Here is a 27,632-nt window from a genome sequence, read left to right as displayed (position 1 = left end):
GAAGACTGCTTGGTGACATTCCACCAATGCATATAGATGTTCAATTTCTATCAATTCACTTCAATTTTCCCCCCACCTGGTACTTTTTTCTGTTTTATATAACCTAAAATCTCAATTAGCCTCAGAGGATATCCCCTGGCTTATGCTGTACAGAAATAGAGATAGAATAGCCATTCTTGACTTGTGAAACAGCATTTGATATTAAAAATAAATTAATGTTCAAAAATGCATTTTGGAATATTTGTAATAATGTAATGGTTTATCATACGGGCCACTTTTTTGGTTCTAAATGGCAGGAATACATCAGTAACACAAGTATAAACACACACTGTCCAGTCCAACAAAGGGTTAATTACGTCACCTTGAGTGGCGGGCTGTACAGCCAATCAGATGCCGAATTCTGTAGATGGCTCGAGCGTTGCTTTCGGGAAAGGGGCTGGTACTTGTCAGGAAGGGCTAGCCAGAACAGAATAGGACTGCGTCTCTGCTCAAGCTTCCAATAATCAACTAATTCCGTGGAATTAACCTCACATTTCTCTCCTTCTGGATACTGGATGTTTGCCGTCGGAAGTTTGGGAATAAAATAGCCGACAAAAGATACTCATTTCTCAACATCTGTCAAGAAAATAGCCACAACTTGGTTGGAGCGTCTAATGTACTGAACGAAACGGAAGTAACTTGCCAGCTGTCTGGCTAAGCTCGCGAGGTCAGTAAATAACGTTAACCGTTGGTTTAATGTTCACATCGGGTAACAAAAATGTCTTCTCTTCTGGTCCGTTTAAGACGCCTTCTTGTGTGTCACCGTTCCTCGTTGTTGTCAAGCGAAGAAAAAACCCCGCTGTCGTTTGCTTTGACCGTCCAAGTTAACTAACTGGCTAACAAGCTAATGTCAACCGACGTCCCTCGACTTCTTTTATGATATCAATGGGAGTCCATTCATCGTTAATGGCGCAGATAAGTTAGCCCCTCCGCTGATTTACAGTACGATTAAAATGTTATCTAATTCGGTATTTATGAGTGAGGACCTACTGTTGGGAAGATCTAATATGATACAACAACGCTATCACAAACTATAGCCTGCTTTTGTGGGGGGGAAAAGAAAGAAGAAAGTTTGACTGTACTTCATAACAAAAACCAGATTTAAAGATGGACAAAGTCAGTCTGTGTTTAAAAGCTAATCGTTTTTGGTTTGGAGTATGTTGAATTACGTCCACCTAAATCCAAACTGTCAATACTTGAAAACTAAAAGTGAAAACAGCTAAATGGTTTCATCAGCCGTCTATACACTTGAATTATGTGAAATAAAAGTAAAACCTATTGTTAGTTTGAATTCGGACCAGTCAAATACTTTGATGTTATTGTTAACTGGAATTTAAACCATTAACATCAGAGCAAGAGGATAACCACAAGTGTGACTTTTGTAAAATGAGCTGTGATGATTATTCGATTAATTATATATATATATATATATATATATATATATATATATATATATATATATATATATATATATATATATATACATACATACAAGGCTTTGTAAAGTGAGTCAAAGGAATTGACATTTAAGATGTTAAGATGTCACATAATGCAAATAATAATTTGACATTTCTAATGGGAGAGTGATTAAAGTTGAACATTCTTAGTAGTTAGATCTCTGTTTTGAGCTTTGAGGTTCATTTCAGTTAATAAATAGGCCCACCTTTTGATATTCAACGTGATAACATGGTATTTGATATCAAAGAGCATCGGATTCATCAATTACTTGACTTTTTCTTGTGATAACCAAGCGTCCGCTGTGACGTTGCTTTACCAGCCCCATTGTCTGCCTGCTGCTTTCACTACGGTCACATTTGTTTTGTGGCTTACAAAAAGCAAGCCATGGTGTAGCATGTTTACTAAATTGTAATTAAAACTGCAACAAACAAAACCCTTTTTTTTAAATGTCCTGCCCAGCCAAAATACAGCATTGTGGGTATTTTAAGCATTGTCCACCTTCACTAACTTCAGTTTATAAAATTCAGCACCATAAACAGTACCTATAGAAAAAAAGATGTCTTATGAAATTCATTAAGTCATTATATACTTTCCACCAGCCAAATTCACTGATTAGTTTAGATTTTTCTGATTTAAAGTCTGTCAATCAGTGGAATTACTTGATTACGTTGATTGCCTCACACAGAACCCATGCTGACTGTAAACGACTGTAATTTAACTTTTAAATTATGTAATTATTATGCCATTATTGACATAGATGTTATGGTTCATTTACATTCCTGAAAGCACTTTTTCAACCTTTTGTTAGTTTATCTTTATTTTTGGGCTGCAGAATAGTACACTATGAATAATATGAACGTAACTGTTTAAATGACCTCCAGACTTTCATCATCAACAGAGATATGCCTATAATGCAGCGAAAATGAATATACATTAACTTCATGTCAGCATGCAGAAAAAATGGAGTGTACGAATGAAATGATTTATCAATGCTTAGACATTGAGGGGGATCTCCTTGCTTGGCATCATGCACATGAGCTCCAGTGTTAAAGCCAAGCACTGCTCATTTTTATTCAGTGGTGGAAGAAGTACTCGAAGTACAAAAGCATTAGACTCCAAATATGGTCATTATAATGGATTAGATATTTATTGATTTATGTATGAGCATCTCATTAATGTCCCAGCTGATAATATTGGGGCTATTTTGAACACATTTACTGCTGGCTCTATGATACATATATCATAATGAATTTGTTTAATATATCTTGTGTTATTAATCTTATATTCAATGTAACTACAGCTGTCAAACAAATGTATGTAGTAGTGGAGTAGAAGTCTAAAGCAGCAGGACATATAAATATCCCAGTGAAGTACAAGTACTTCCAAATTTTCCTTCAGAATATTACTTTAGTAACTACTACTTGGTTACTTTCAACTGATAATTGAGAATTTGGCTAATTTGCCATTTGATGCGTCATGCTTTGCTTAGTGCATACTTACATTCTGCTGGACATTTTTGAAAATATGACAAGTCGGTGTTGTTTGCCATTGTCTTCCTTCTGTTGAACTTGAATGCATGTGTTCACTGTATGAAAAAACTAGGCCTAATTAACCCTGAAGTAAAACTAAATGAACACCTAAGTCATGTATGATTAGTCGTCTGCCAGAGTTGCCATGCACCATTGTCTTGGGTGGATGTGTTTTAGGGCGAGTAGAATCTACAGGAAGTTTTGAATTAAAAAAAGAAGGTCACCATGGGGAAAAGCAGGCTCATTTCATTTCAGTTTCACTTTCTTGTTCTTCAGCAGCACTTTGTCCTTGTGATGCAGGGGGAACTCTAAATAGATGCAACTGATGAGACTTCCCAAATGTGTATATATAGTACACAGTATTCATGTAATATTATACATGTATAAAAACATGAATAAGTGGTCATGTGTATAAGACAGCAGCAAATATTGTTTTGTGCTACAGCTGAGCCACCTGAGCAGCACACTGGTGCAAGCAGTCAAAGAGGCGGGCACAAGCTGCTCCCAAGGAGACGCTGGTATATTTGTCCAGGGTTGGAAACGGCTGCCTCTGTGAAGGCCACAGTGGCGTATGTCTAGCCGGTGGCTCTTGCTTATAGACGCCTAAGAAGCTGCTGGCATGTTCCTTTGCAGTGGGCAAAAGATATGAAGACGGAGAAAGCCGCTGCTGTGAGGCTACCAGCCACAGTGGGGGAGGTGATAACCCACTTCCGGGGCTGCGTATCCCTCGGGGACGCCTCCAGGGCTCCCAATGAGGAGGAGGATTTGTCAGGAAGAGAGCCAGCCATGGAGAGAGCTGAGTCCCGTCAAAACGGTTCTCATCTGGGATGTGCGGGATAGTTGCAGGTAAAGATGTCCAGCTCATCAGTCACAGACGGTCTGCCCAGCTTGCTGTCCTGCAACCATCAACACAAAGTGCCTTTAAGTCCCAAGCTAGCTCCTCTGAAGGCAAGTCAGCACAGACTGACATGCAGCCTGAAGGGTTACTGCAAGCTGACACGGTACGGACAGCACTGAGGTCCAACGATAGGATGTAGTTGATCAAGCAGCCGATCTAGCAGCCGGTACACCGACTGACAGATCTGGATGTCTTCATCTTGTAAACTTCTTCAATTGTTGATTGCTTCACGCTGAAAAACAAATGGGAGCAGCGGATCTAGTATATCGCAACTGCTGATGTAAGAGAGGCCTGTGCAGGGCACAAAGGCATGAAAAAAATCTTCGCGACTGCGCATGTGCACTGGGGATAAGCCCAATAAAGACAGAGGGCGATGTCTATTCAAAATATAACCTGTAAGAGACTAGACTGACACTTCAAGCTTTGGTTTGAGAGATCTGCATGTTTTGAAAAGAACAGTAAAGAGCTGAAATGATTTGATGATTAATCAATCTTTGCCAACTGCTTCATAATGTTAGTTGTTTTTAAAGAACGAATGTGAGAAATTCTCTGGTCCCAGCTTCATGAGATGCCGCTTCATGAGATTTCTTTACATTTCATAGACTGACCTATTAATTGGTTAATCTAGAAAATAATGGTCCCATTAATTGAGAATGAAAGTAAACACTGCTGCCCTAAAGCAGTATTTGGTACTTTCTTTATATGAAAAACACAGATGCATTTGGAGGCAATATTTGGCAGTCCTTTGTGTAGATGTAATTTTACCCACACCTGAATCCCCAACACAATTGGTTCCAGCCCATTTGTCTATCTTTTAAACAATGGTATGCAGACACAGCAGGTGACGTCGTTGAGGGGAAGAACTGTTAACAATCTTTTACAGCTGAAGTAGACTTCAGGGAAATGTGGTGAAAATGGTTGCAACACTCCCGTAAATCTGCCATCAGTCTCGATCAGGTCATTTATTTAAGACGGCTTTTTTGATATACCACACCAAATGTATAAAATTGAATTTAAAATGTAACTGTTCAGAAAAAGTATAAAGTTGAATTTGGATAGAAAGAGGGCGAGCGACACACTGACTGATTAACTCTCTCGCTGTAAAAGGCAGATGGGATGACTCATTTAAAGTCTCTTCTCAAGAAATTCAACTGTAATACACGAGAATGAAGAGAAATTCAAAGTTGTAGTGGATAACGCCAGGCTGACTACTGTGCTCACTCGTGGTCATGTTTGAGAATTGGCAAGCTTGGTTTGGCATTTGATTTAAACATCAGTTTATGTCTAGTGTGAAGCAGGATGGGTTTAGCAGGATGCAATGAATATCTATCCAGGGCACAGTAATGAAATGGATTTTATTTGTCGGATCAATATGAAGTTATGCTGGTGTATTTAACACAAGGTCTCGCAGCTGCTGCTGTTGACATGCTTCTTATGCTGTGCAGCCGGTGTAGACGAGCTATTAGACTCATCCCGTGGTGAAGCCCAGACTCCTCACAGCCCCTTCACAGCAACCATCTGTCCTCCATGTTGATGTCATCGGCTCACTTGAGAGGCTGACATCATTACACTTCCACTAAAGTGAGACATCATCCCCGGTGTCTGTGCTTTTGTGTTTCGGGGCTCTGCGCTGTATTAATATGAGTCATTGAACTCCACTTGAGCTCACAATCGATAATTTGTCTTACTTTAACACACTTTAACACACTTGATTGGCAATGTTCAATAGACAGTGGTCAGCCATTTCCTCAGAAAGTGTTGGTAATAATATGAAGGTGTGGTGCTCATTCTGGTGAATTTGGTAGCAAAAGCTCTTGAGAAACTAAACCACAGAAGACTGTGGTAAAGATTTTCATGAAAAAGTAAGTAAATTCACGATTTTAGTGCTACAAAGTAGTAATAACAGTGTGTAAAACAAGAAAGTAATTAGGTCGTTTATGTTTTGAATGTGTAAAACATTTGTCTCATCCCCACTGACTTCCTCATTTCTCTTTACTTCCCTTTTCTTCTTCTCTTCTCCAGTGTCTGAATGCCAACTCTGTGGGCGATGGAGTTGAGCAGGCAACTCTGTGGGAAGATGAGGAGGTCCACTAAGAGAGCCCAACTCTCCTCTTCTTCTACTTCCACTCGGGGTCTGGAGATCCACTTTTACACGCCGGATGTGCACCAGCTGGAGTACTTTAAAGGCTGCTACACCACGTTGGAGCTCTGTGTGGATGCTGCCAAGAAATGCTGTGAGTACCTGATATGTTGGACAGAAATTGCTTTCTCTGTGTCTTGATCTCGTTTCTGTTTATTACCAGCGATAAAGGATGTGTTGTAGAATATAGTCTGTGGCACATTAATTGGAGATAACAAAATCACCAGGTTTACAGCTCAGATCCACACTCTTAAATGATGTTGCAGTAGACTTTAAATGATTGATAACCGGTTATTGGAATCTGATAAGGACTCTTACACACCATATAGAAAGTAATAGTAATAGTATCGTTATTATGATGTTTTTTGTTGGTCACAATAATTGTGTACTGAAGATCTGTGTGATGATGATGTATTTTTTCTTCTTTTGTTTTCACTCCTCAGCAATCTCCCCCTTGTGCCATAACCTATTTTCCTTGTATGATGAGACAAATAACATGTGGTACCACCCCAACTATGAGTTCAAGATCACAGATGAAACCAGTGTCAAGTTGCACTATCGCATGAGGTAAGACTACATTGGAGTTACATATTATAATTTTCTAGCTGCCATTTATTATTAGAAAGCAGTTTGTTAAATTAAAACAAGCTATGTTTTTCGTTATTGAAGCGCTTCAAATGTAGTGAAGTCTTAAAGTTAGTGGAAATATTTGTTTAAACTTTACTGCTCAACAGAAGTTTAGAGTATCTGACCTGGTTGGAGAGGGTACTTCCTTCGGACGATATAGTTCTGCCAGGGGTCTTAATGGTCACATGGATAATGTTGAAAAGATCTAGGAAGGGAGAGTTCGGGATCTCAGGATTGCTTCCCTACTCTTTGCAGAGATTATGCAGTGCTGTGACCTCCAGCGTACCAGTAGGCTGAGAGCCAAGACCTTGAATTCAGAGATCATGATACGCTATCAGAACACTCTGGAGTATTCCCTTCAAATTGCAAGTTGCTGCCTTGACTGAAGGAGTTCATATATAATGGTTTGCTAGTTTCGAGTAGGTAACACTGATAGCGATGAGGGAGCCCAGCCTTAAACCAAACTTTTCATTTACCGTTCGATCTAGGCTCCTTTTCAACCCTCATATGTTGTCCTAGGCAGCGACCAAAGGATGCGTTCTGGCATTCAATTAGTTGAAATGTGTTTGCTTGAAGTGCTGTCCCTCCATGCTGAAAGGATCCAATTTGGATCAGGATGCTTCCTGTAGGCCTCCCTTTGGAGGTATTAAGGGCTGTGTGTGTGAGTGTGGGACTGACTGTAAATACTCTAGAGGTATTCTATAATCTTCATCCCTAGTCCCGCTGCAGGAGTCCCTAGCATTGCCTGAAATAAATGGCAATGTGGATGCCAAGGCTACTTTGTGTATATTGCTGCCATCATGACATATGCCACAACAATTGGTGGGACATTAATGGAACGCACCATGTGTTGTATATATTTAATCTAGGATGTAGATCTCCTTCAGTTGTCTGCACCTTTTTATAAAAATGTACCATGGAAATGTACCTATTTCATATTCTTTGATATACTATTTACAATGCATTTACACCTGCAGGGTTTTCTACTTAAAATGAATTTACTGAGTCGGAGAAATACAGATTATTTATATATAATTGTATTTGTTTAAGATGTCAGTGACTAAATATTACTGTGGTGTCAATTGCACTTCCTCTTTCATAGTGCACTGCTTTCAGCACAGAGAAAGAGGAAAGCTAATGTGCAGCCTTACTATGATGTGTGCTGTTTGTGTGTGTGCTTTGTGTCCGTGCTTTTTGCTGCAGCCTGCTTTGCGTTCTTTGTGTGCAGGGTATTGTGGTCATTCTGGATATACACACAATCTAGAGCGTAGGCGTGGCACAATATCAACATTTCATGTCATGATTATCCTGGCCAAAATGAACACATCACAATAGTATATATTTACGATTGTCCCGATAATGGAATTTCACCATGATCAACTAATTGTGAGCGTAAGCAAATATACCATGCGCGTGTGCATGGTATATTTGCTTACGCACACACACACGCTCACACTGTTTCACTAAAATGCAAGGTTTACCTTGTTATTTACTGTATCTTGTAATGCACCTGTGCATTCTGAGTGTATTAATTCTGCAATATGTTGTTTTTCTCGCTCCTATCAGGTTTTATTTCAGGAACTGGCATGGCACCACTGAAGGAGAGTCTCCAGTTTGGAGACACTGCATCAGTAAACTCAGAGGAGGACTTAGCCCACAGAAAACCCCAGAAGGAACTCCCCTCCTGGATGCTGCCTCTCTTGATTACCTGTTTGCCCAGGTGAGAAAAAAAAGTCTGAGTATCTAGCTTCCATACTATTACTGAGTGAAACAGGCGGGACTTAATGTTGGAGAAATCTGATTTGAATGTTCAAAAGATTAGCTCCTTCTCTAGCTAGAGTAGAATCAAAGTTGCAAAGTGATTAATGGATGGATGTCATGATATTATCGGTTGAAATTGGATCATACTAGGTGATGTAAAGGTGCGTCACATTTCGTTTTTCAGGAAGAAAATACGATATTGTATTTGATTGTATTTTGAAAAAGAAGAAATTATTTTTTGCACAATATGACTGTGGATGGCATCATTTCAGCTCTACTTGTTTTATATTGTCGTGGAAGCATTTTAGGCATTGCTCTCTCATCGTTGCACACATGAAGTATTTATTTGAGCAGAACACTTTTAAAGATCGTAATCCACCAAAAGTATTTGCATTTGTTATTTCTTCCTTCTCATCTGTTCCTATTTCTACATTCTGCTAAACAGCTCAGACATGAACACATTTCACAGTTGAGTTTCAAAACATCAACAGCTTGGAGGAAATGTAACACTACCAGGAAGTGCAACTTTATAATCAGCAATAAAAGTATACGCCTTCAGTGTAATTTACAGCCACAGTAAATTCTATTCTTTGGTCCATTAAAATATAAAAAAGACTGAAAGAAGTTGTAACTCAGCAGGAACAGATGTTTCCAAACATCAAACAACAACTTAATTACATTGTCAGAAGAATCCCTCTGAATTTCCTGTAAATAAAGCAGTCACTTCTTCATTTCATTTGGTAATCTGGACAGGATTTACCACGGCGTAAAGAACCAAATCACACAGTTTCACACATTCTCCAATTTCCATCTAGACTATTTAGGTGTGTATGTTCACATGCGTGTCTCTCTGTTTAATATAAATGTGTTTTTTGTGCAGGGCCAGCATGACTTTCAGACGGGTATGCTTCCACTGAGGGTTTCCCTCTCAGAGGCAGAGCAACATGAGATAGAAAATGAGTGTTTGGGCATGGCTGTGCTTGCCATCACTCACTATACCATAAGCATGGATATGCCCCTGTCCAATGCTTCTCATGAAGTCAGGTAAATATTACATTTTCTAAACAGGTGGGGATGGTGCGTCTTGGACAGACTTTTAATTGAGAACTTAAAATAACCAATTTTAATGTCTTCCTGTGAATTTCTATGAATTGTGAATTCAAGTGTCCCATATTGGATAAGAGCTCAGCTCACATGCACACATTGTTCCCAAAAAATGAAGTATTTTAAAGAATATATTAGAAAGTAAATAATAAACCATAATCATAACAACAATTGAAGCTTAGAGAGCTTGTAGACGCACAAAACACTTACGCATACCACGGGAAAGTCAGAGTCTCACATTATTTTTCCTATCCTTCAAAGTACTTTCATTAAAGCAGAGGAAGTAAATACTGAGTGGAATTGTTCATTTATTTCCATCTAATTTTTCCGTCTTAATCCCACCAGCTACAAACGTTTCATCCCAGACTCGCTGAACCGCAACATCAAGCAGCGCAACTTCCTGACACGCATCCGGATCAACAACGTCTTTAAGAAATTCCTCAACGAATTCAACAGCCGCACGATGAAGGACAGCAACATCACGCCGTACGACCTGAAGATCAAGTACCTGGCCACGCTGGAGGGCCTGACCAGCGGCATGGGCAGCGAGGTGTTGGAGCCCATCTCGCTCGGTTTGACACAGGAAGGAGACCTCTGCAATGGCGGTTACTATGGTAAGATTTCAGGAAGATTATGAGGGGGTGGCCATGATTTTGTTCTCAGGCGCTCTGCCAGATTTGTGGCACGCACCAGCTCAGTCGGTTTTGTTTGAGATGTAGTTTTACTGGAAATCCAGGAGATTATAGATTGTGACAGAACTTTTTTGTTTACCAAGGTAGTTCTCGTGGGAGTTAATGTTATAACAGAAGAGGAAAACTAAACTGGAAGACTGAAATCTTATTGGAATTAGTACGCATGATGAAACAAAATAGAGTTGCTACTCCACCACAAAACAGATGTAGTAATGTCTCTGTTTTTATAGCCCTAATGCAGTATTTCAACATTTGTTGACATTTAAATATATCAATATAACATTGTGTGAGTTTGTGCAGATGGTGAAAACCAAAAGTGAAAGGAACAGGATGCTTTGATGTTTATTTCAATGTAAACAAACGGTAGAAACAACACATTTTCCTGGCCTCACTTGTTTCTGCATAATCACTGCAAGAGTTCCCCAAAACATTATTGAGCTATCAATAAGCTAACTTATAAATATTTTTCCAATGATTGATGTGTCTTCGCTATGTGTCCAATAACTGCAGCATTTGAATATTTTGGCTGCTCTTGTAACTGCTGCAATGTTTGCTTGCTGTTTCTAGGCTACTGCAACCAGAGCCAAGAGCATAGCCAGAGTCAGAACATGGAGACGAGCCGTGACATGCAGGTCCTGCTAACTGGTACCACTGGTATTTCATGGAGGAAGAAGCCTGCTACAGTAAGTGAAACTGTGTGAAACATTAAGGTAAAGCTGGATAAAGTTACCGCAATACTGATACCAGAGAAGAAGAGAACAAGTATTGCATACAAAAATATTAAGTATGTTAAAGAAGCTCCTGAAGAAGTGCCTATTGTCTTAAAATAGTTTAAAGAAAAGAAAGTCAACATGTGCTCGCTTTTTATGTTTTTAGTGCTTGTTTGCTATTACCTCCAATCAATGACAACAAGAACATTTCAAGTTTGGGTTTAGTATTTTAATGCACACAGAATGAGCATTAGTTCAATAAAACCACTCAAGAAATGAGATACTGAGACGGGGTTGTGGTCACATTTCCTATTATTTTGATGGCCACTTTGGAAGAGCAGTACAATTGTCTTCATTGTGTAACAGTATTTCTTAATTAGTGCTTGAGGTAATTAGTCCATATGTGATGTCCAAACCTTGTAACAGTCATCGTAGCATTTTCAGATGACAATATTTAATGATGACGGGTTATTTCCTTTCATAATTTGTGTTTGTGTACTTGTTTTGTCTTCTTCTTTAAAATAGATAACTGTGATTGGCAAAGATAAGGGCAAGTCCAAGAAGAACAAGTTGGATGGAAAACAGAAAAATGACAAAAACAAAGAAGCAAACAAAGACTGGGTGGTGTTCTGTGACTTCCATGAGATCACACACGCTGTCATCAAAGAGGCGACGGTCACCATCTACAGACAGGACAACAAGAAGATGGTGAGGCTAACAAATCAATATAGCATACTTTAGTTGTTTCTACTTGTCAACTTCTTGTTTTCAAAGTGATTTCAACATTTCTTTCGATCAGGTTGAAGCAAAGCCTGCCCCTCACTATGCTATTATGTGTGACTAATGGTGATATCATGCGTCATCATGAAGATGGATTTTGCATTTTGTGATGCATCAACACTCATTTAGATCTCTCTCTGGAGTATTGTGGCTTCATTATAGCTCCTATTTTGATCACCGCTTCCCTCACTCCTTCCCTCATCTCTTTTCAGGAGTTGCACATGGCTTCTAGGGGTGAGGCTCTGTCCTTTGCTGCCCTCGTTGATGGCTACTTCAGGCTGACAGTGGATGCTCACCACTACCTGTGCAAGGAGGTTGCCCCTGCTTCAGTGGTGCACAACATCGAAAATGGCTGCCATGGACCCATCTGGTTTGTGCTTGCACTTTTATTGGTTTATATGTTGTTTTTGCTGTTTCATCACAAAAACACGCTGTTCAGCTGTTTCTACTTATGCAAACACCATGGCGCAGGCCTCTGCGGATGGCACGCGAGCTATGAGCATGCACAAAGGCGTTTGTTTGGTGTAATGTTACCAGCAAAACACCATGAACCAAACTGCTCAATGCAGAGGAGTAATTAACTGTAAACTCATATTCTTTGCCATGTTTTATCGCCTGTATTCAATCCTTTTAAAGAAAGAAGTCCAGTATTTGACTATTACATGTATTATAATGAAGAAAAGGTTGAATATCTGGTTGGATTTGGCTGGCAAAAAGCAATGTATCTTAAACTGTTATCTGCTAAAATGTAGATTTTGTTGTTGTTCCTGACAAATCTGTGTGTTTTTATTTTGTTCTATAGTTTCAAAAGGTTTTACTTCAACAAAATGGATCAGTCCTAGTTAGACAGATAACTATTAATCAGGGAAACTGGTTTGATTACCAAAAACAAACAAAAAGGGCAGAAAGGTGCAGTCAGTAGAGTGCAGATCTCTACCAGGCGTGTCTGCAACGACCACTGCTGTATTGTGAGTGAATGAATACAACCCAGGATTGGTTGAACTCATCTAGACACTAATGGGTTATAAGGCGTCATAAAACAAACTCTTTGCAAGACATTATATACAGTCTTGCCAAAACCACATTCAACTCACCAAGCTGTCTGCCCGCGTAGAAGGGGCTGAGTGGCTGCGATGTACTTAGCAGTGTGTATGCTGGTACTTCCATTACCCAAACACGCCGTAAAAAAATTAAATAAATCTGTTTTCCCCCTACTTTGTCTCCAGTTGCAGAGAAATAACTGGAATAACTTTGATAGAACACCATTACTGACCCCATTCATTGCGTTTCCCCACACCAGCACAGAGTATGCCATCCATAAACTGCGGCAGGAGGGCAATGAGGAGGGCACCTACATCCTGCGCTGGAGTTGCAATGACTACCAGTACATCATCATCACTGTGGTCTGCAATGAGGTAGAGTAGACTTTTTTTTCTTAGAAAACTGTCATCTGTCCATGTCTTCATAGTATCAGGTGCTGTCCGGCATCCCAGTCATACACTGGAATGGTCGGTGGAGGTTATTCACCAACCAGAGGGCATGACACACCAATGGACACACTGTGGATTGCAGGATGCTTAGATTTAGACAGGTCACGAACAGTGCACTTTAGTTTTATGAGTCAGTGTGGGAGGAAACACACATTTACAAAGCTGACCCACTGGATCAACTTAGCCACTGTTTGTAGTCATGATTTATATTAGAATGCTGAATAAATGTTATTATAATAGTGACACATTTCTGTGGCGTTTGCATGTGTCGGTAGAGCTTTAGGAGAACTATTTAAACCTATACAGTATAAAGAAATAGAAGCACACTAAATATGGATATCATTTCTAAAAATAAAAACTGTTTGACATTAGCTTAGATATTCGATTAGTTCATTACTCTTTTTCATTTTCCTGGCACACATTCTTCCCTGCTCCTCCTCATTTACTGTAATGTTGACTTTCCAACTTTTTTCACTCCTAATTGTTGTTGTTGTTGTTGATTCAATCTCTCTTTCAGTCTAATGTCCCTGCATGTCCCGTTAAAAACTCTCTGTTTCTGCATCCAGATCAGCCTAAAGGACTCTCGCCCTGTGCGTCAGTATAAGAACTTCCAGATTGAGGTGGCCTCCAATGGTTTCCGCCTGTACGGCACTGACACGTTTCGGGACACTCTGGTCGAGCTACTGGAGCATCTGGAGGGCCAAAGCCTTCGCACCGACAACCTCCAGTTCCAGCTGCTGCGCTGCTGCCCTCCACAGCCAAGAGGTAAGATTAATCCTGCCACTTAACAAAAAGGAAAAAGGCTCAGCACAGAACTTTATTCTCAAGTATGCCATGCATTTTAGGATCTTTAAATCATTTAATGTAAAAGGGCTGACTTTACAAATTACACCAAATATTATAACAACAATATAAAGACAAAAGTGTAGAAATCCCAGCTGTGTCACTGATTTCCACCACATGTTTCAACAGCAATAATGGAGTAAAGAGACGATAAGATAAATAGAAATCAGCATGTCTGATTTGACAACTCGCATGGAGAGTGGAAAAGCGATTTGAGGAGAAAACTGTTTATCTGTCAACATCTGGAACATCTTGAAATAACATTTAAAGCTATTTTAAGTGGCAGTGTTAAGTGTAATAGATATGTTGAAAGACTGGTGAGATATGTGGACATGGTGGAGGGGATAAAGCAGAATTAATGTGATGATCAGACACTTTTTTAAGTCTGCATGTGATACATTTGCCGGCCAAATAAATCTAAGTCCAACCTACCGCAAGGGCTGCTCTGCTGAAATTGTATAGGGGCCACTATCTAGCCCCCTTGCCACACCCAAGCACAAGAATCATCATTTCATAATGTAGATGTCTGCGTACCAGTACTCTCATCAAATGTATGTAAATTTGGAAGGTCCACTTACTTCTTTTAGCATGGGGAACATCATCCAGGGTTTTTTCAGCACGTCTACCCTTTATTTATTCTAAATGACAAATCTGTCTATTATGATGGTTGTGGAAAGAACCTCGAAAAAAAATAATTTAATTTAATTATCAAATAATTGATACTTTAATTTTAAAGTCCTTCTTGCAAGTAGCAACAACAAATGCTTAAGCAAAACACGTATTGTCCAGTCGGCACTGTTCACACTTAAATGCTGCAGCAAACTGAAAATCCTGCGTGCTCTGGGATCTAGCAATCTACATCCTCAGTCCACACACTGTGCAGAATCACTATGCACTATTTTGTGTAAAAGCTACATCATTGCTGGGTGTGGTAACACGTACAAGCGACCACACCTGACTGCGATGTTGTGTGAGGTCAGAAGTTTAACGGATTGGAACCTTTCAACCCACGGAGTGAGTGAAGCAACACTTTCCCACCATACAAGATTAATAGTGGAGGTGCCCTTAAAAGAAAGCGTGTGTGTGTGCGTGTGTGCGTGTGTGCGTGTGTGCGTGTGTGTGTGTGTGTGTGTGTGTGTGTGTGTGTGTGTGTGTGTGTGTGTGTGTGTGTGTGTGTGTGTGTGTGTGTGTGTGTGTGTGTGTGTGTGTGTGTGTGTGCGTGTGTGCGTGTGTGTGTGTGTGTGTGCCCATGTTTGTGTGTGTTCTTGCGAACGGAGGGGAACTGAGGCTGGCATGAACAATATGCGTGTCTGTGTGAAATTGTGTCAGGGAGGAAGAGAGTTGTAAACGTGGGTTTCCGGAGCCAAACTAGCACTCTTGTGTTCACTCCGGGAAAGGTGGAGCCGTGTTTGCACGTGGGCGTGGATCTGTTGAGCTGTTTATGTTTGTTGGGGTTGTTTTAGCTTCAGATGAAAATAAAAGACTGGGGTGCCGTTTTGTTGTCCCTGTTGAAATATTTATGATGCGTTATACAACATCCTTGCTACGACAACAACACGCTGGTATCCCCACATCCCGAGGATATGAGACAAACACTTTTACTTTTGCTTTTACTAGTGTTGTTGTCTTTGCATGGTTTTTAACGGTTGTGAAAATAATATAAAGTAGGTTTTTCAAGGCAGATGGGTGAAAGAAGGACTACATGGTTTGGCCAAGTGTGTCACTTTATTAAGATAAGTTTGCTGGCTGAGAGTTTGACTAAGAATACATTACAAAGGTAAGCCTATGAGAAGTTTAAGGTGTGTGTGCCGTGTAATACATTGCTGCAGGTTGTATTTGGATTTTGAATAACCCCCTCCCTCCCAAACCACAGTGCACTGGTTTTGTCACAACATTAGACACCCACAGACACAAACACGTATAGTATGGCGACATTCACAAAGACACATTTTGACTTCATCCTCCCACACACGGCTCTGCACATATCAAAAAGTAAGCTGGATCAGTACGGCAACCAGACCTGAATAGCTATCCACATCATTGCCACATTGACGTAGTTGTTGAGAGCTTATTTTACCACATGTAAACACAGTTTGTCTTTCATGCTGAATACTAGTGCATATATGAGCGCCTGTGCATTTGTAGCATTTTTGGCTGCCGCAGCACTTCAATCCAAATTTACCCCATCATCACTTCATCATCGCTTCTGTTTTTATTGTTTTCGACGGTCATTGTTGTCGTGCGAATGCACGTAGGCTTTTTGAGTCGATCCAAACCTTCGACAGTGCTAAAATAACAGCATTCTCTGTGAGGCATTACCTAACACAAACAATCGTCAAGTCTCTGCAGCTTGATTGTGACAAAGAAGAATCTAAAACACTGCCGTACTTTTCAAAATGGATTCATGATAATGCTCATACTTTGGATTGTGCACAACTTACCACAAAAAACCCTGTTATGGCCCTTTAAATGTGTGTGTGTTTGTGTTTCAGAGGTTTCTAACCTGCTGGTGGTCACTAAAGACAGAGCACCGGCACCTCAGACCCCCATGCAGGAGAGTCAGCTCAGCTTCCATCGCATTCTCAAGGAGGAGATCGAACAGGTACGCCTTCTCTTCTGTTTGTCTGTCCCCTATTTAATGATGACCATGCAAAACACTCGCAGTTTAGTCAACACACACACACAACTCAAATTGTAGCTCTAACGCAGGTTGTTGCAATCGTGCCATCAAGGTGATTTATTTAGGAAATTGTATAGTATGTTTTTTCCCCCCACATATTTGCATTTTTCCACACAAGTGAACTGATGCACTTATAAAAAATGATTTGATTTTTCTCTTTCTTGAATAAAACTCAAAATATAAAAAGGGTTCCTCGAATATAAAGACACTCATCAGAACCATGCAGACATTATCTTGACTCTTGAACCTCCCCTGTTTTTAACCAGGAGGAGCACCTTGGCCGGGGCACAAGAACCAACATCTACTCTGGCACACTGAGGGTGAAGGGTGAGGAGGATGAGGATGCAGGTTCCTTCTCCTTCCAGGAGGTCAAGGTTGTCCTGAAGGTGCTGGGTTCTGGACACAGGGACATCTCCCTGGTAAGAAACCATCGCACATATTTGACATCCATATTGAAAGCTAATATTCATAAGCGGCAAATGTTTTCAAAATCTAGGCAGACCATAAACATTTCTGTAATGTGCTTTCATTGAATCATCTATTTGTCTTTCTGTTAACAGGCCTTCTTCGAAACAGCCAGCATGATGAGACAAGTGTCTCATAAACACATCGTGCTGCTTTACGGAGTGTGTGTCCGCCACCAGGAGAGTAAGTGCTTTTTAAGAACTGTGTGTGTGTGTGCATGCTTATGAGAGTGCGGGGCTGTTTCCAACGACTTTGTCTCTTTTTGCTTGTGTGGATCAGATATCATGGTTGAAGAGTGTGTCCAGCTAGGACCACTGGACTTATTTATGAGGAGGCAGCAGAGTCCACTCAGCACACCATGGAAGTTCCAGGTGGCCAAGCAGCTGGCCTCAGCCCTCAGCTACTTGGTGAGAGAGCGTAAAACACACACACACACACACACACACACACACACACACACACACACACACACACACACACACACACACACACACACACACACACACAAACTATAGGAATGTTGCATCAGTAGCATTACCCGCACCAAGTCAGATCTAATTTTATGAACACAGACTAATAGTATTTTGTGTGTGTGTGTGTGTGTGTGTGTGTGTTTGTAGGAGGACAAAAAGCTGGTCCACGGATATGTGTGCGCTAAAAACATCCTGCTGGCCAGACATGGACTGGAAACCGATGAAGGAGGGCCCTTCATCAAGCTCAGCGACCCAGGAATACCAATCACAGTACTCACCAGAGAGGGTAAATACAAAAAAACATAAACACTGAGGGCCCTAGTTTCGTAGACTAGGCGTAGGCAGACTAGGCGCACCTGTGCCACGCCGACGGGGTGTGTCCGCCTGGACTTTGCAAGTTTCGTGCACCGCGCAGGCTCGCGCAGGCACACCTCCCGTCTCGCCCACCGGCGCAAGTGGGAAAGAGGGAGGAGAAGAAGGCGTGAGTGGGAGACGAGGAGGAGACGAGGCGTGGACTGGGATTAATACAGCCGATTCAGATCTTCACCAATCAAATGAGCTCCTCTCCTCTCCTTTAATGCGTTAGGGGAGGTTCAGTGCAAGTTCCGTCACTTGACAACCCGATGACAGAAGCAGCGCCGCCGCTCCCACCACGCGCATCACGCGCTGTGCGTGCGTATCATAATAATAACAATGCCCATATTATAAAAAACAGGAGAGAGAGAGGGAGATGTTTTGGTCCGAGAGGCTGAGTTTCCGTTACGCGTGCCATCCGCCTTTGATCTGACGTCAGATGTGACGGACCAATCTATATCAATATAAATTCACGTGTTGATTCAATGAGTTGCATTAAATAGTGTTTGTTGTGATTATTTATTGCATTTAAATGTGCCTGGAACTGTGGAAACCTGCCTGTGAGATCTCGGTGACGTGTGCGCACTGCGCGCCGTCATCCAAACTTCCACTCCGCCAGCTGTGATTCGCCTTGAATGAATGGACTTTATTAGCGCCTTAAGGCTTTTTGCCACGAAACTTCCGCTACGCCAAGCTGAATCTGTGACGCCTCCCCCTGCTGCGCCGCCACACCCATCTTGGCGCAGGCAATCCACCAAACTGCCAAACTGAACGTGCGCTGCGCCACGAAACTAGGGCCCACTAACTTTCTCTTTCTCTTTTTCTCTTTTTCTCTTTTTCTCTTTTTCTCTTTCTTTCTCTTTCTCTTTATTTCTCTTTATTTCTCTCTCTCTCTCTCTCTCTCTGGGGTACTAAAAGCAACAGCTACCATGGGAAATTTCACAATAACTTACACTTCCCCAGTCAGCTGTAAATGTCCAAAATGAGAGCACATAAAATGCCACAACTACACTTAATAACGTTCAAATATACAAACAATAATATGAGTTAAACTACTTTAAAACTCTCTTGACTATGATACAAACTTTATCTGAACTGAATTTCCTATCAAGCCTAGGTCGTCAGCAATATGACTCATATATGATATGAATCATATAATCAATAGTCATTGCATCGGCCAGATTTCTCTGCCTCTAATTTGTTTTGTTAAAGCAAAATCTGGGTTCAGGGAAGACGGCACAGTAAAAAGGACATTTCTCAGATTGCACAGTTCCCCTCAAATGGCCGACTCATGTTTCCGTTGGAGCTGGAAGTTGTGTGATATAACACGGTGTGACCGCACAGATTGGAGCTGCAAACCACATGACAGGCTGGAAATGGTCCTCTGTAAATGTCCATCTCGTCCAGCACGTCGCTGGGAATGCTCCTCCCTCCCTCTCCGTTCCCAGAACTCTTTACATTTCTTCTGCCTCCATCACTTTGCAGAACAATAAGTCTTCCAGTTACACATCGATGTCCTTGTATATGGATTTAATTGAACACATAGAGAGTAAAGTGCTCAGAAACCCACTGGGAGCACTCTTCCCAGCAATCTCTGATCACTCTCGAATCCATTCATCTCTTTCTGTCTTTTTTTCCCTTTTTCTTACACTCGGTTATCTCCTTCTCCGCTCCCATTTCTGGCTCCATCTTCCCCCTTCGTTCCATTTTGCTTCTTCTCCTCTTTACTCCTCCTCCTCTTTCCCCCGCTGTCAGTCCTCCCATGTTCCAGTGTGACCTGCATGCACTCACTAACATAGACCCCCCAGTGGAGGTCAATCAGTTCGTCGGTCTTCCACTCCATATACAGAGTATGTTTCAGCCGGCCAATACCAAGGCTTTTTTAGATTCGGTGGAAGCAGTCAACATTTTAACCCAGATACACACCCAGTCAGCCTGCCAGAGCTGTACTGTATTTCATTTTTAATTCCTGGTATTAGGAGCACAGTAAGAATATGTTGGCTCACATCAATGAGGTCATGCTCTCACCGTTACTTCAAATAGTGTTTTTAGTGCTATACTTCGATATTTTGTACTTTTTTGGTCAAATTTATCATATTGATTATAGAGTTTCAATAGCATACATCACCCTGTATCCTGAGACAAATGATTGATTGAACAGGAAAAAAAAAAGATCCCTCTTCTAGGGCTTATAGACATGCAATTGATGCCATATTTAAAGAAAAATGAGAGTAATCGAGCCACTGTTGCTAAAGCTGACTTTGTTTGCCTCTGCAGAGTGCGTGCACCGTATCCCATGGATCGCTCCCGAGTGTGTGAAGAGCGCGTCTTCCCTCAGCGTCGCAGCTGACAAGTGGGGCTTTGGTACCACTCTGTGGGAGATCTGCTATGATGGAGAGGTTCCCCTCAAAGACAAGAAACTCACAGAGGTAGGGGGCGCACACAATACATTTGCCTGAAATCTGATTGCTTTACCACACTCTCTTTTTATTCCTGCTCATTGCCTTGCCCCTTTTTCACCTCCTTTCTCCACAATCGCACATCGATGATCACATTGTGGTTTTATATGCACCGCCTCATTCATGTGTTTGTATTTGTGCTGAGCAGAAGGAGAGGTTTTACGACACCGAGTGCCAACTGGCCACCCCAGACTGCAAAGAGCTGGCCGAACTGATGACCCACTGCATGTACTACGACCCCAAGAAGAGGCCTTTCTTCAGGGCTATCGTCAGAGACATAGACATGCTAGAGGAAAAGAGTATGTATGAGTATTGTGTGCACTTAACATCATCTACCCATCCATTTTCTACCGCTTATCCTGTATTCAGGGTTGCGGGGGGCTGGAGCCGATCCCAGCTGTCATTGGGCGAAGGCAGGGTTCACCCTGGACAGGTCGCCAGTCTATCACAGGGCCGACATGTAGAGACAAACAACCATTCACACTCACATTCACACCTACGGGCAATTTAGAGTCATAAATTAACCTATCCCCATCCTGCATGTCTTTGGACTGTGGGAGGAGGCCGTAGAACCCGGAGAGAACCCACGCTTACACGGGGAGAACATGCAAACTCCACACAGAAGGAACCCGACCCGGGAATCGAACCCCTCTCGCTGTGAGGCGACAATGCTACCCACTACACCACCGTGCAGCCCCACTTAACATCATATGTTAGATATTTCCACATAAGGGGGTGGGTGTGCATAATAAGTAAGACCTAATTTTCTTTCTGTCGTTGAAGCAGTTTTCTTGCCTTCTGCTGTCCCCCAAAACATGTTAGACCTGAATAGAAGTGAGTGTACACTGCAGAACTGGCTAAAAGCTGATGCAGGTTCAGAAATTCACGGCAGTTTTGCGTGCTTTGTATCTCACCTAGCAGCAGCAGCAGCCCAGTAAGCAGTGCAAAGAGAGAGAGAGAACAAGTTGTTTACTTCACTCAGATGTTCATGAGGAAGTTCACTGGGTGCAGTATCACTGATCTGCCCCTCAGCTGGGCCCCATGACAACATAATAGACTCTGTTTTCCACCTCGTGGCCAGAATAGAATACTGCAGACAGTCTTACTAAAGCTTATTATCACATTGATCTTCTCATATTAAAAAACCAAGAAAGCAAAAAATCTATTTTACTTTAATACCAACCTATAATTAAAAATGCCCTTTAAAAATTGGTTAAAAATGCTGTTAAAATAAACTTTATGATTATTGTTATTGTTGACACAGAATGAGTCTTGCATGTTGTGATGCATTTTCCGACCAAAAGTAGCCATTTGTGTGAAAACCAGAGCATGCAAACAGTTACATAACCACAGAAAATTCTGATGAAAACGTTGACACCGTCAACCACAGTAGACTTCCTATGACGCAAGTGTGCTTAAGTTGAAGAAAAGACATTTACCTATCATGTGTGATGTATGTTTCTTTTCCTCCGTCTCTCAGACCCGTCTATCAAACCACAGCCGACACCAGAGGTGGACCCAACTATGTTTGAAAAGAGATTCCTAAAGAGGGTCAGAGATCTGGGGGAGGTAAACTGTTTCTGCTTCATTTTTGCTTGTGTCTGTCAGGATGTTCAAACTGACAATTTCCAAATGTGCAAATAAAACAACTTTTAGTTTACATGCATTGGGAACTATTTTGCATTAAAACTATAAATACCCAGGGCGCCGGATAGCTCAGTCGGTAGAGTTGGTGCCCCTCAAGTAATTTGATGAGTATGTGTTTTATAACGGTCCACATCAGCCTACTACTATTTAAAAAAATGCTACTTGGAGTATTCTTATGATCCTTCATAACCTTAAAGGAACTGTATGGATGTAAAAATACACAAGAAGTGAGAACAGACGAAGAACTGAAGGAATTTTAGGCAATGATGAGAGACAACTGGTCCCACACAGGATATAGACTTGAACTTGTTCATGATCATCCCAATAACAAGAATGTCTCACCTGTTCCTTTACGTAGGGCCACTTTGGTAAGGTGGAGCTGTGTCGCTATGATCCTCGGGGAGATAAAACAGGTGAGCTGGTGGCAGTGAAGTCCCTGAAGCCCGAGAACCGGGAGGAGCAGAGCAACAATCTCTCGAGTGAGATCGACATCCTGAAGGCGCTCTACCATGAAAACATTGTCAAGTACAAGGGCATCTGCCAAGAGGAAGGTAAGAAGGAAAGAGTGCATGGTCGTACCGTCGGTTGGATCTGTGTTCCACTCTCTCAACAAACATTTTAGACCATTTTAGACCACAGCTGTATAGATTTCTGATAGATTATATATTTTTAAGTCCACTGTAGCAAACATATAATGTTGACATGATGTGCTCTTAGTGTGTAAAAGGCATATCATTACCCTTTTTTACTTTTGCATGTTACTTTTTACTCAGAAATGAAGCTTTGATAGTTTCGATTTCAAAATAAAAGCATGGTCAATAAATGTTAGTGTAAAAAGTTTAGTAATCTTTGGTGCCTCTAGATTTTAGTTGCAGACACCTGTAATGAATCTCATACAACTTTCCCATCATTGGTGTGTGGCCTTTAAGGGCTGGTCTCACTTAATGTGAAAATGTGAAATTCCAGACAGTGTTTCAGTGATGGGATTGTGTTTTTAACAAGGGATCCAACATTATACACACTGACTCAAATATATATCTTTATAGCCCCAGTTTGTGCCCCTCGTATACTAACTACTACATCAGAGTCACAGACCTTAGCTTCCAATTATCTTGCCATTAAAAAAACTCAAGCTTTATACACTTACTGCTATTATAAAGGTATTTCCTGAATCCTTAAAGACTCCCACAGCAAAAAAAAGTTCTTTAACCAATTCTCATGCTGCGACACTATTTTCTGTCGAGGTATACTTCCAGTGTTAAGTGCTGTTAAACAGCCTCCTGAAATTCTATTATCTTTTAGGAAAAGCAGACTCTCAGTATATGCCTTTTTTTACAGTATATCCAGCACTTGGAGTTGTTTATGATGTATGAGTTGTGCTGTATAAATACTCTTATTACTCTAATACTCTCTTATTACTAATGGTAATAAGAGAGGCACAAACTGGGGGTTAGCATACATACACAGACGCCCACAAATTCACGCAACTTCTCTCTATATTTCTGCTGATCGATTCGTGCCCCTGATTGCATTTGTGTGTAAATCTGTTTGAAGGTGGTCAGGCCATTAAGCTGATCATGGAGTACCTTCCACTGGGCAGTTTGAAGGAGTATCTACCCAGAAACAAAAGCAAGACCAAGCTCAGCACCCTGCTCAGCTACTCTGTCCAGATATGCAAGGTAACACAGTTTCTTTCCACAGAGCGGTTTACTCACACTAGCTGGTACCATCAGGTATCTTTCCGTTGTGTCTTCCAAAACTGTAGTCATCTTATTATCGCATGATTTAATCTGTGTATGAACAGATAAAATGTGAATGGTTCTAGTTTAATATATGTGGCCTATTGGTCATAAACACCTCAGAAAAGAAGGCTTAACTATATGTTGGCGAATTTGTTTTCTTTGAATGAATAGAAAATGCAGCACGTATGCGTGATTGTTTTTCCTGTTGTTTTCTTTCTTATCAGGGAATGGACTATCTGGGATCTCGAAATTACATCCACCGAGATCTGGCTGCCCGAAATGTTCTGGTGGAGAACGAGAGGACGGTGAAGATCGGCGATTTCGGCCTCACCAAGAGTATCAAGGACAATGAGGGGTATTACACTGTCAAAGACGAAAACGACAGCCCTGTTTTCTGGTGAGTTAGAAAAGCTCTTACTCTCTCAGACTTGACAAGATGTTATTGATCTGTAAAGGAAGGAGAGAATAAAGAGGGGGTGGGTGAAAGGAGTGCAGATGAGCAGAATATGATTTAAAGAGATATGACTACTACATGATAGGAAAATGCAGAAATGTGCAAGTATTCATGCTCTTTGTTTTCCAGGTACGCTCCAGAGTGTCTGACTCACTGCAAGTTCTACCTCGCCTCAGATGTTTGGTCCTTTGGGGTGACGATGTACGAACTCATCACCTACTGCGACTCCTCCAAGAGCCCGATGACGGTCAGTATGCAGCGCCCTCCTTCAGTGAATACTTCCTAGTCGTTGTGCATTTTGGAAGCTTGGGTGATTTATCCACATTAAAGACATAACACACATACTGTACCGGTCTTACAGGGATAATAAGTGCATTTATGACGGCATCAGACACACATGAAGAGTCATTTGTATGAAGGAGATCATGTCAGTCTTGGCCAAAGGGATTCCACTAGGGGATGCCTCTGAATAACGGAGCCAGTATTGATTAGTATTGTACGTTGTTTCTTTTGTAAACCTTCCTTGTCTTCGCCCACACAGCTTTTCTTAGGTATGATTGGTAAAAGTCACGGTCAGATGACCATCATCCGGTTGGTGAAGGTGTTGACAGAAGGGAGGAGGTTGCTGCGTCCTGAGGGCTGTCCTGAGAAGGTAGGTCTTCTCATTAACACAACACAGTAATTACATCATTTTTTTTTTAGATGTGATTTGAAGTCTTTCTTTACAAAGCAAATACAAAGAAAACAAAGGAAGAAACAGTATAGTTTGTTTGGTCGCAGGTTAGGAGCAACCGATTGAAGAAAGCGTAGCAGCTTCTTTTGTACAGTAGCTCTCAATGTTCCAATCAACATCCTGTCAGAGGGGAGGCATGATGGTTAAAAGAGCACCCAAATAACAAAATATAAAACATTCTATCATTTAGCTCTAGTGCTATACATGTCAATAGTTTTGGTTGAAAATAGAGAAGTTTTGTGATATCACTCTGAGACTTCCTCCCAGTGTGATGGAGGTGTATTTCATGTAGAAAAACTCAAGAGAACCATCTCTTTCTAGAATCCGTATCCTTTGATCTAGCACACACTAACCTGTGCCACCTATAGGAAAGGAAAGTTATAGCAGCAGCTGTTTTACATAACACGTCGATGCCGTCATCTTGACACAACTCCTGTTTGACAGGTGTACGAGCTGATGCTCAGGTGTTGGGAGAACGCGCCTGAGCAGAGGATCACCTTCATGTCCCTGGTGGAGGAGCTGACCAAACTGCAGAAACAGTACCAACAGCAAAACGACCTTTAAAATGTTCAAGGCTGTGGGAGTGATGCAGACTTGGGAAGCAGATGTCAACGGCAAAACGGACCCCCAGATCAGCAACTGCTTATGCTGCTTCATTCTACTGAGAGACAGTCCTGAAGGAACTGAGCTTCACGCAAAGCCATGCTCCTTTACACTCACATTATAGACATCCAACAACCATGGAAAGACTTACCGTATACTCCTCATTTAATTTGCCATATTTTCTAACATTTCTTTTTTGTTAACATTTATTTGTTAAACTATTCCGATCTTTCCTTATTTGAGTTGAGTATTTTGGAGGAAACTAGTAGATTCTGACAAATCATGTAGCTTTAGCCCATGCTAAATGTGACCTTATATTTTACAAAGGACTTCCAAGTGTATCGAAGAGATTCAACTCTCTGCATAATCCAGAAACGTCAAACTCATGTGCCACTCTCAGAATGTGCGCTGAAGACTTTTTTTTATCTTTGTGCGGATTAGAGGCGCTCACCGTCGGATGCTTGAAAGGAGAGCCACGTTCACACAGTAAAAGGGTTGTTTGGTGGACTTTTACTGAGTGGATCACGGATGAATCATGGTCAGAATTTCTTGGATGGATGGACAGAAACGGATGGATTGACGTAGATGCGGAAGATGCATTTTGTCGATTTGCACCACTGCTGTGTGTCTCATGGACTCCTGTTTGGGAGACAATCCCCCTGATTTGCATTTCTTTTTAGCCATGGAGTGATCTGTGATATATTTCACGATGTGCAGATTCAGTCACTAAGTACTGGCTTTACATTGCAGCCACCATTCAGTAAGCCATGTTCCTTTCACTGTGTTGTCGACTTAACAAGTCATTTGAAGACCGCATATTCTACGTTTCAGGATATTTTAACAGGCATTGTTCACTATTTTCACACATTTTGTATAAACCAATAAACCGAGACAAATAATCCACAGATGAATAGATTTTCAGCATGCGTTGTTTAAATGTGCAATGCCTGTCTCACCAAAAGTGAGCAGACAAGCATCAGAATACTTTTCTCCGTCAAGGAGCGGAACAGAGAATCTACATTTGGATTTTCCAGTTGTAGCCCTCTCATCATCTTCCATAGGCTTTCATCCTCTTCACATGAGCAGGGATGGCATCGTTTGCACTGTGTTGAGGTGGTTTGGTTACAATCTCTTATTGAGTATGGTTCATTTAATGTAACCCATCTTTAATCGAGAACTATATTAAGCTGATTTGTCCCCTAAATCAAATGTACAGCACTTCCTAACTTGTTAGCTGAGAAATGAGAGTTAAGTTAAGATAAGTACCTGTGAGACAGTATCACTTCACTCTTCCTTTCCCTAATAAATGCCCATATACTCCACAGAATAGTGCAACAACAAAAGAGCCTATCACCATTGTTGATGACTGTTTATGGAAATATACAATTAGTTATGTGGCATTTTATGTTCATTTTTTATATCAGTTCCGAAATGTCCTTTCTTTCAGTGACCATGATCATGTATTTGCATTTTATTTGTAAAATTTTATTTGTAATGCTGCCAATATGCCAGCACATTTATAAAAGGGTATTTTAACCATGAGTTTGATTTGAGCAGAACGTGTTTTTTTTTTTTCTATTTTAAATTCATCCATTGACATGAGCCTTAAAATCTTGCTCCGTCACAGACTGTGATGACTTCAAGAATTGGTCAGTTGTTCTTCATGTAGCTGTATGCTTTTACTGTGAATGTTAGCAGAAAGGCAGAAGAAGAAAAAGGCTGCCATAATACGGTCTACGTTTTTAGTTTGGAGCATAAAAGACATTTCCTTCTGCTAAAAATAAGAAAAAAATACATATATAAATATATATTTTCAAAAAAAGAAATGAAAGGTTGAATTATGGAGAGTAAACATATCTGGAAAAATATGTAAAAAAAAATAAAAAATATATCTGTTCTGTCTGTGTCATTGCAAATGCAATATATTCATAAATTATTGTTTTGAGACATA

The 27,632-nt window shown here is 41.0% G+C and overlaps 1 protein-coding gene across 2 annotated transcripts; it reads left to right on the top strand.

Annotated features, from left to right (window-relative positions):
* The first annotated feature begins 452 nt into the window (after window positions 1-452).
* jak1 (Janus kinase 1) lies at window positions 453-27,579 on the top strand. 2 transcript variants are annotated; one of them, XM_084011367.1, is made up of 25 exons: window positions 453-706; window positions 5,947-6,158; window positions 6,508-6,631; window positions 8,258-8,411; window positions 9,333-9,496; window positions 9,902-10,170; window positions 10,816-10,931; window positions 11,484-11,666; window positions 11,951-12,108; window positions 13,039-13,153; window positions 13,795-13,993; window positions 16,564-16,673; window positions 17,018-17,170; window positions 17,312-17,399; window positions 17,496-17,623; window positions 17,837-17,975; window positions 20,321-20,472; window positions 20,651-20,801; window positions 21,983-22,071; window positions 22,508-22,700; window positions 23,704-23,828; window positions 24,116-24,288; window positions 24,475-24,592; window positions 24,887-24,997; window positions 25,523-27,579. In XM_084011367.1, the coding sequence occupies exons 2-25, from the start codon at window positions 5,954-5,956 to the stop codon at window positions 25,640-25,642; spliced, it is 3,537 nt and encodes a 1,178-aa protein (XP_083867493.1). In that variant the 5' UTR covers window positions 453-706; window positions 5,947-5,953; the 3' UTR covers window positions 25,643-27,579. The 2 variants fall into 2 exon arrangements, with proteins under 2 accessions (XP_083867493.1, XP_083867492.1); XM_084011366.1 differs by having other exon boundaries at window positions 454-706; window positions 13,039-13,158; window positions 13,800-13,993.
* The last annotated feature ends 53 nt before the right edge of the window (window positions 27,580-27,632 follow it).

This window comes from Eutrigla gurnardus (assembly GCF_963514095.1).
Source record: "Eutrigla gurnardus genome assembly, chromosome: 6".
Lineage (NCBI taxonomy): Eukaryota > Metazoa > Chordata > Actinopteri > Perciformes > Triglidae > Eutrigla > Eutrigla gurnardus.
This window is presented reverse-complemented; position numbering and strand designations above follow the sequence as displayed.

What these genes read in the sequence shown, in the direction of transcription:
- jak1 (XM_084011367.1), top strand. Translation starts at nt 5,954, where the DNA reads ATGCCAACTCTGTGGGCGATGGAGTTGAGCAGGCAACTCTGTGGGAAG. An exon ending in GACAGGACAACAAGAAGATG is followed by an intron (nt 11,667 to 11,950) that starts GTGAGGCTAACA and finishes ATCTCTTTTCAG; the next exon opens with GAGTTGCACATGGCTTCTAG. An exon ending in AGACATGCTAGAGGAAAAGA is followed by an intron (nt 20,802 to 21,982) that starts GTATGTATGAGT and finishes TCCGTCTCTCAG; the next exon opens with ACCCGTCTATCAAACCACAG.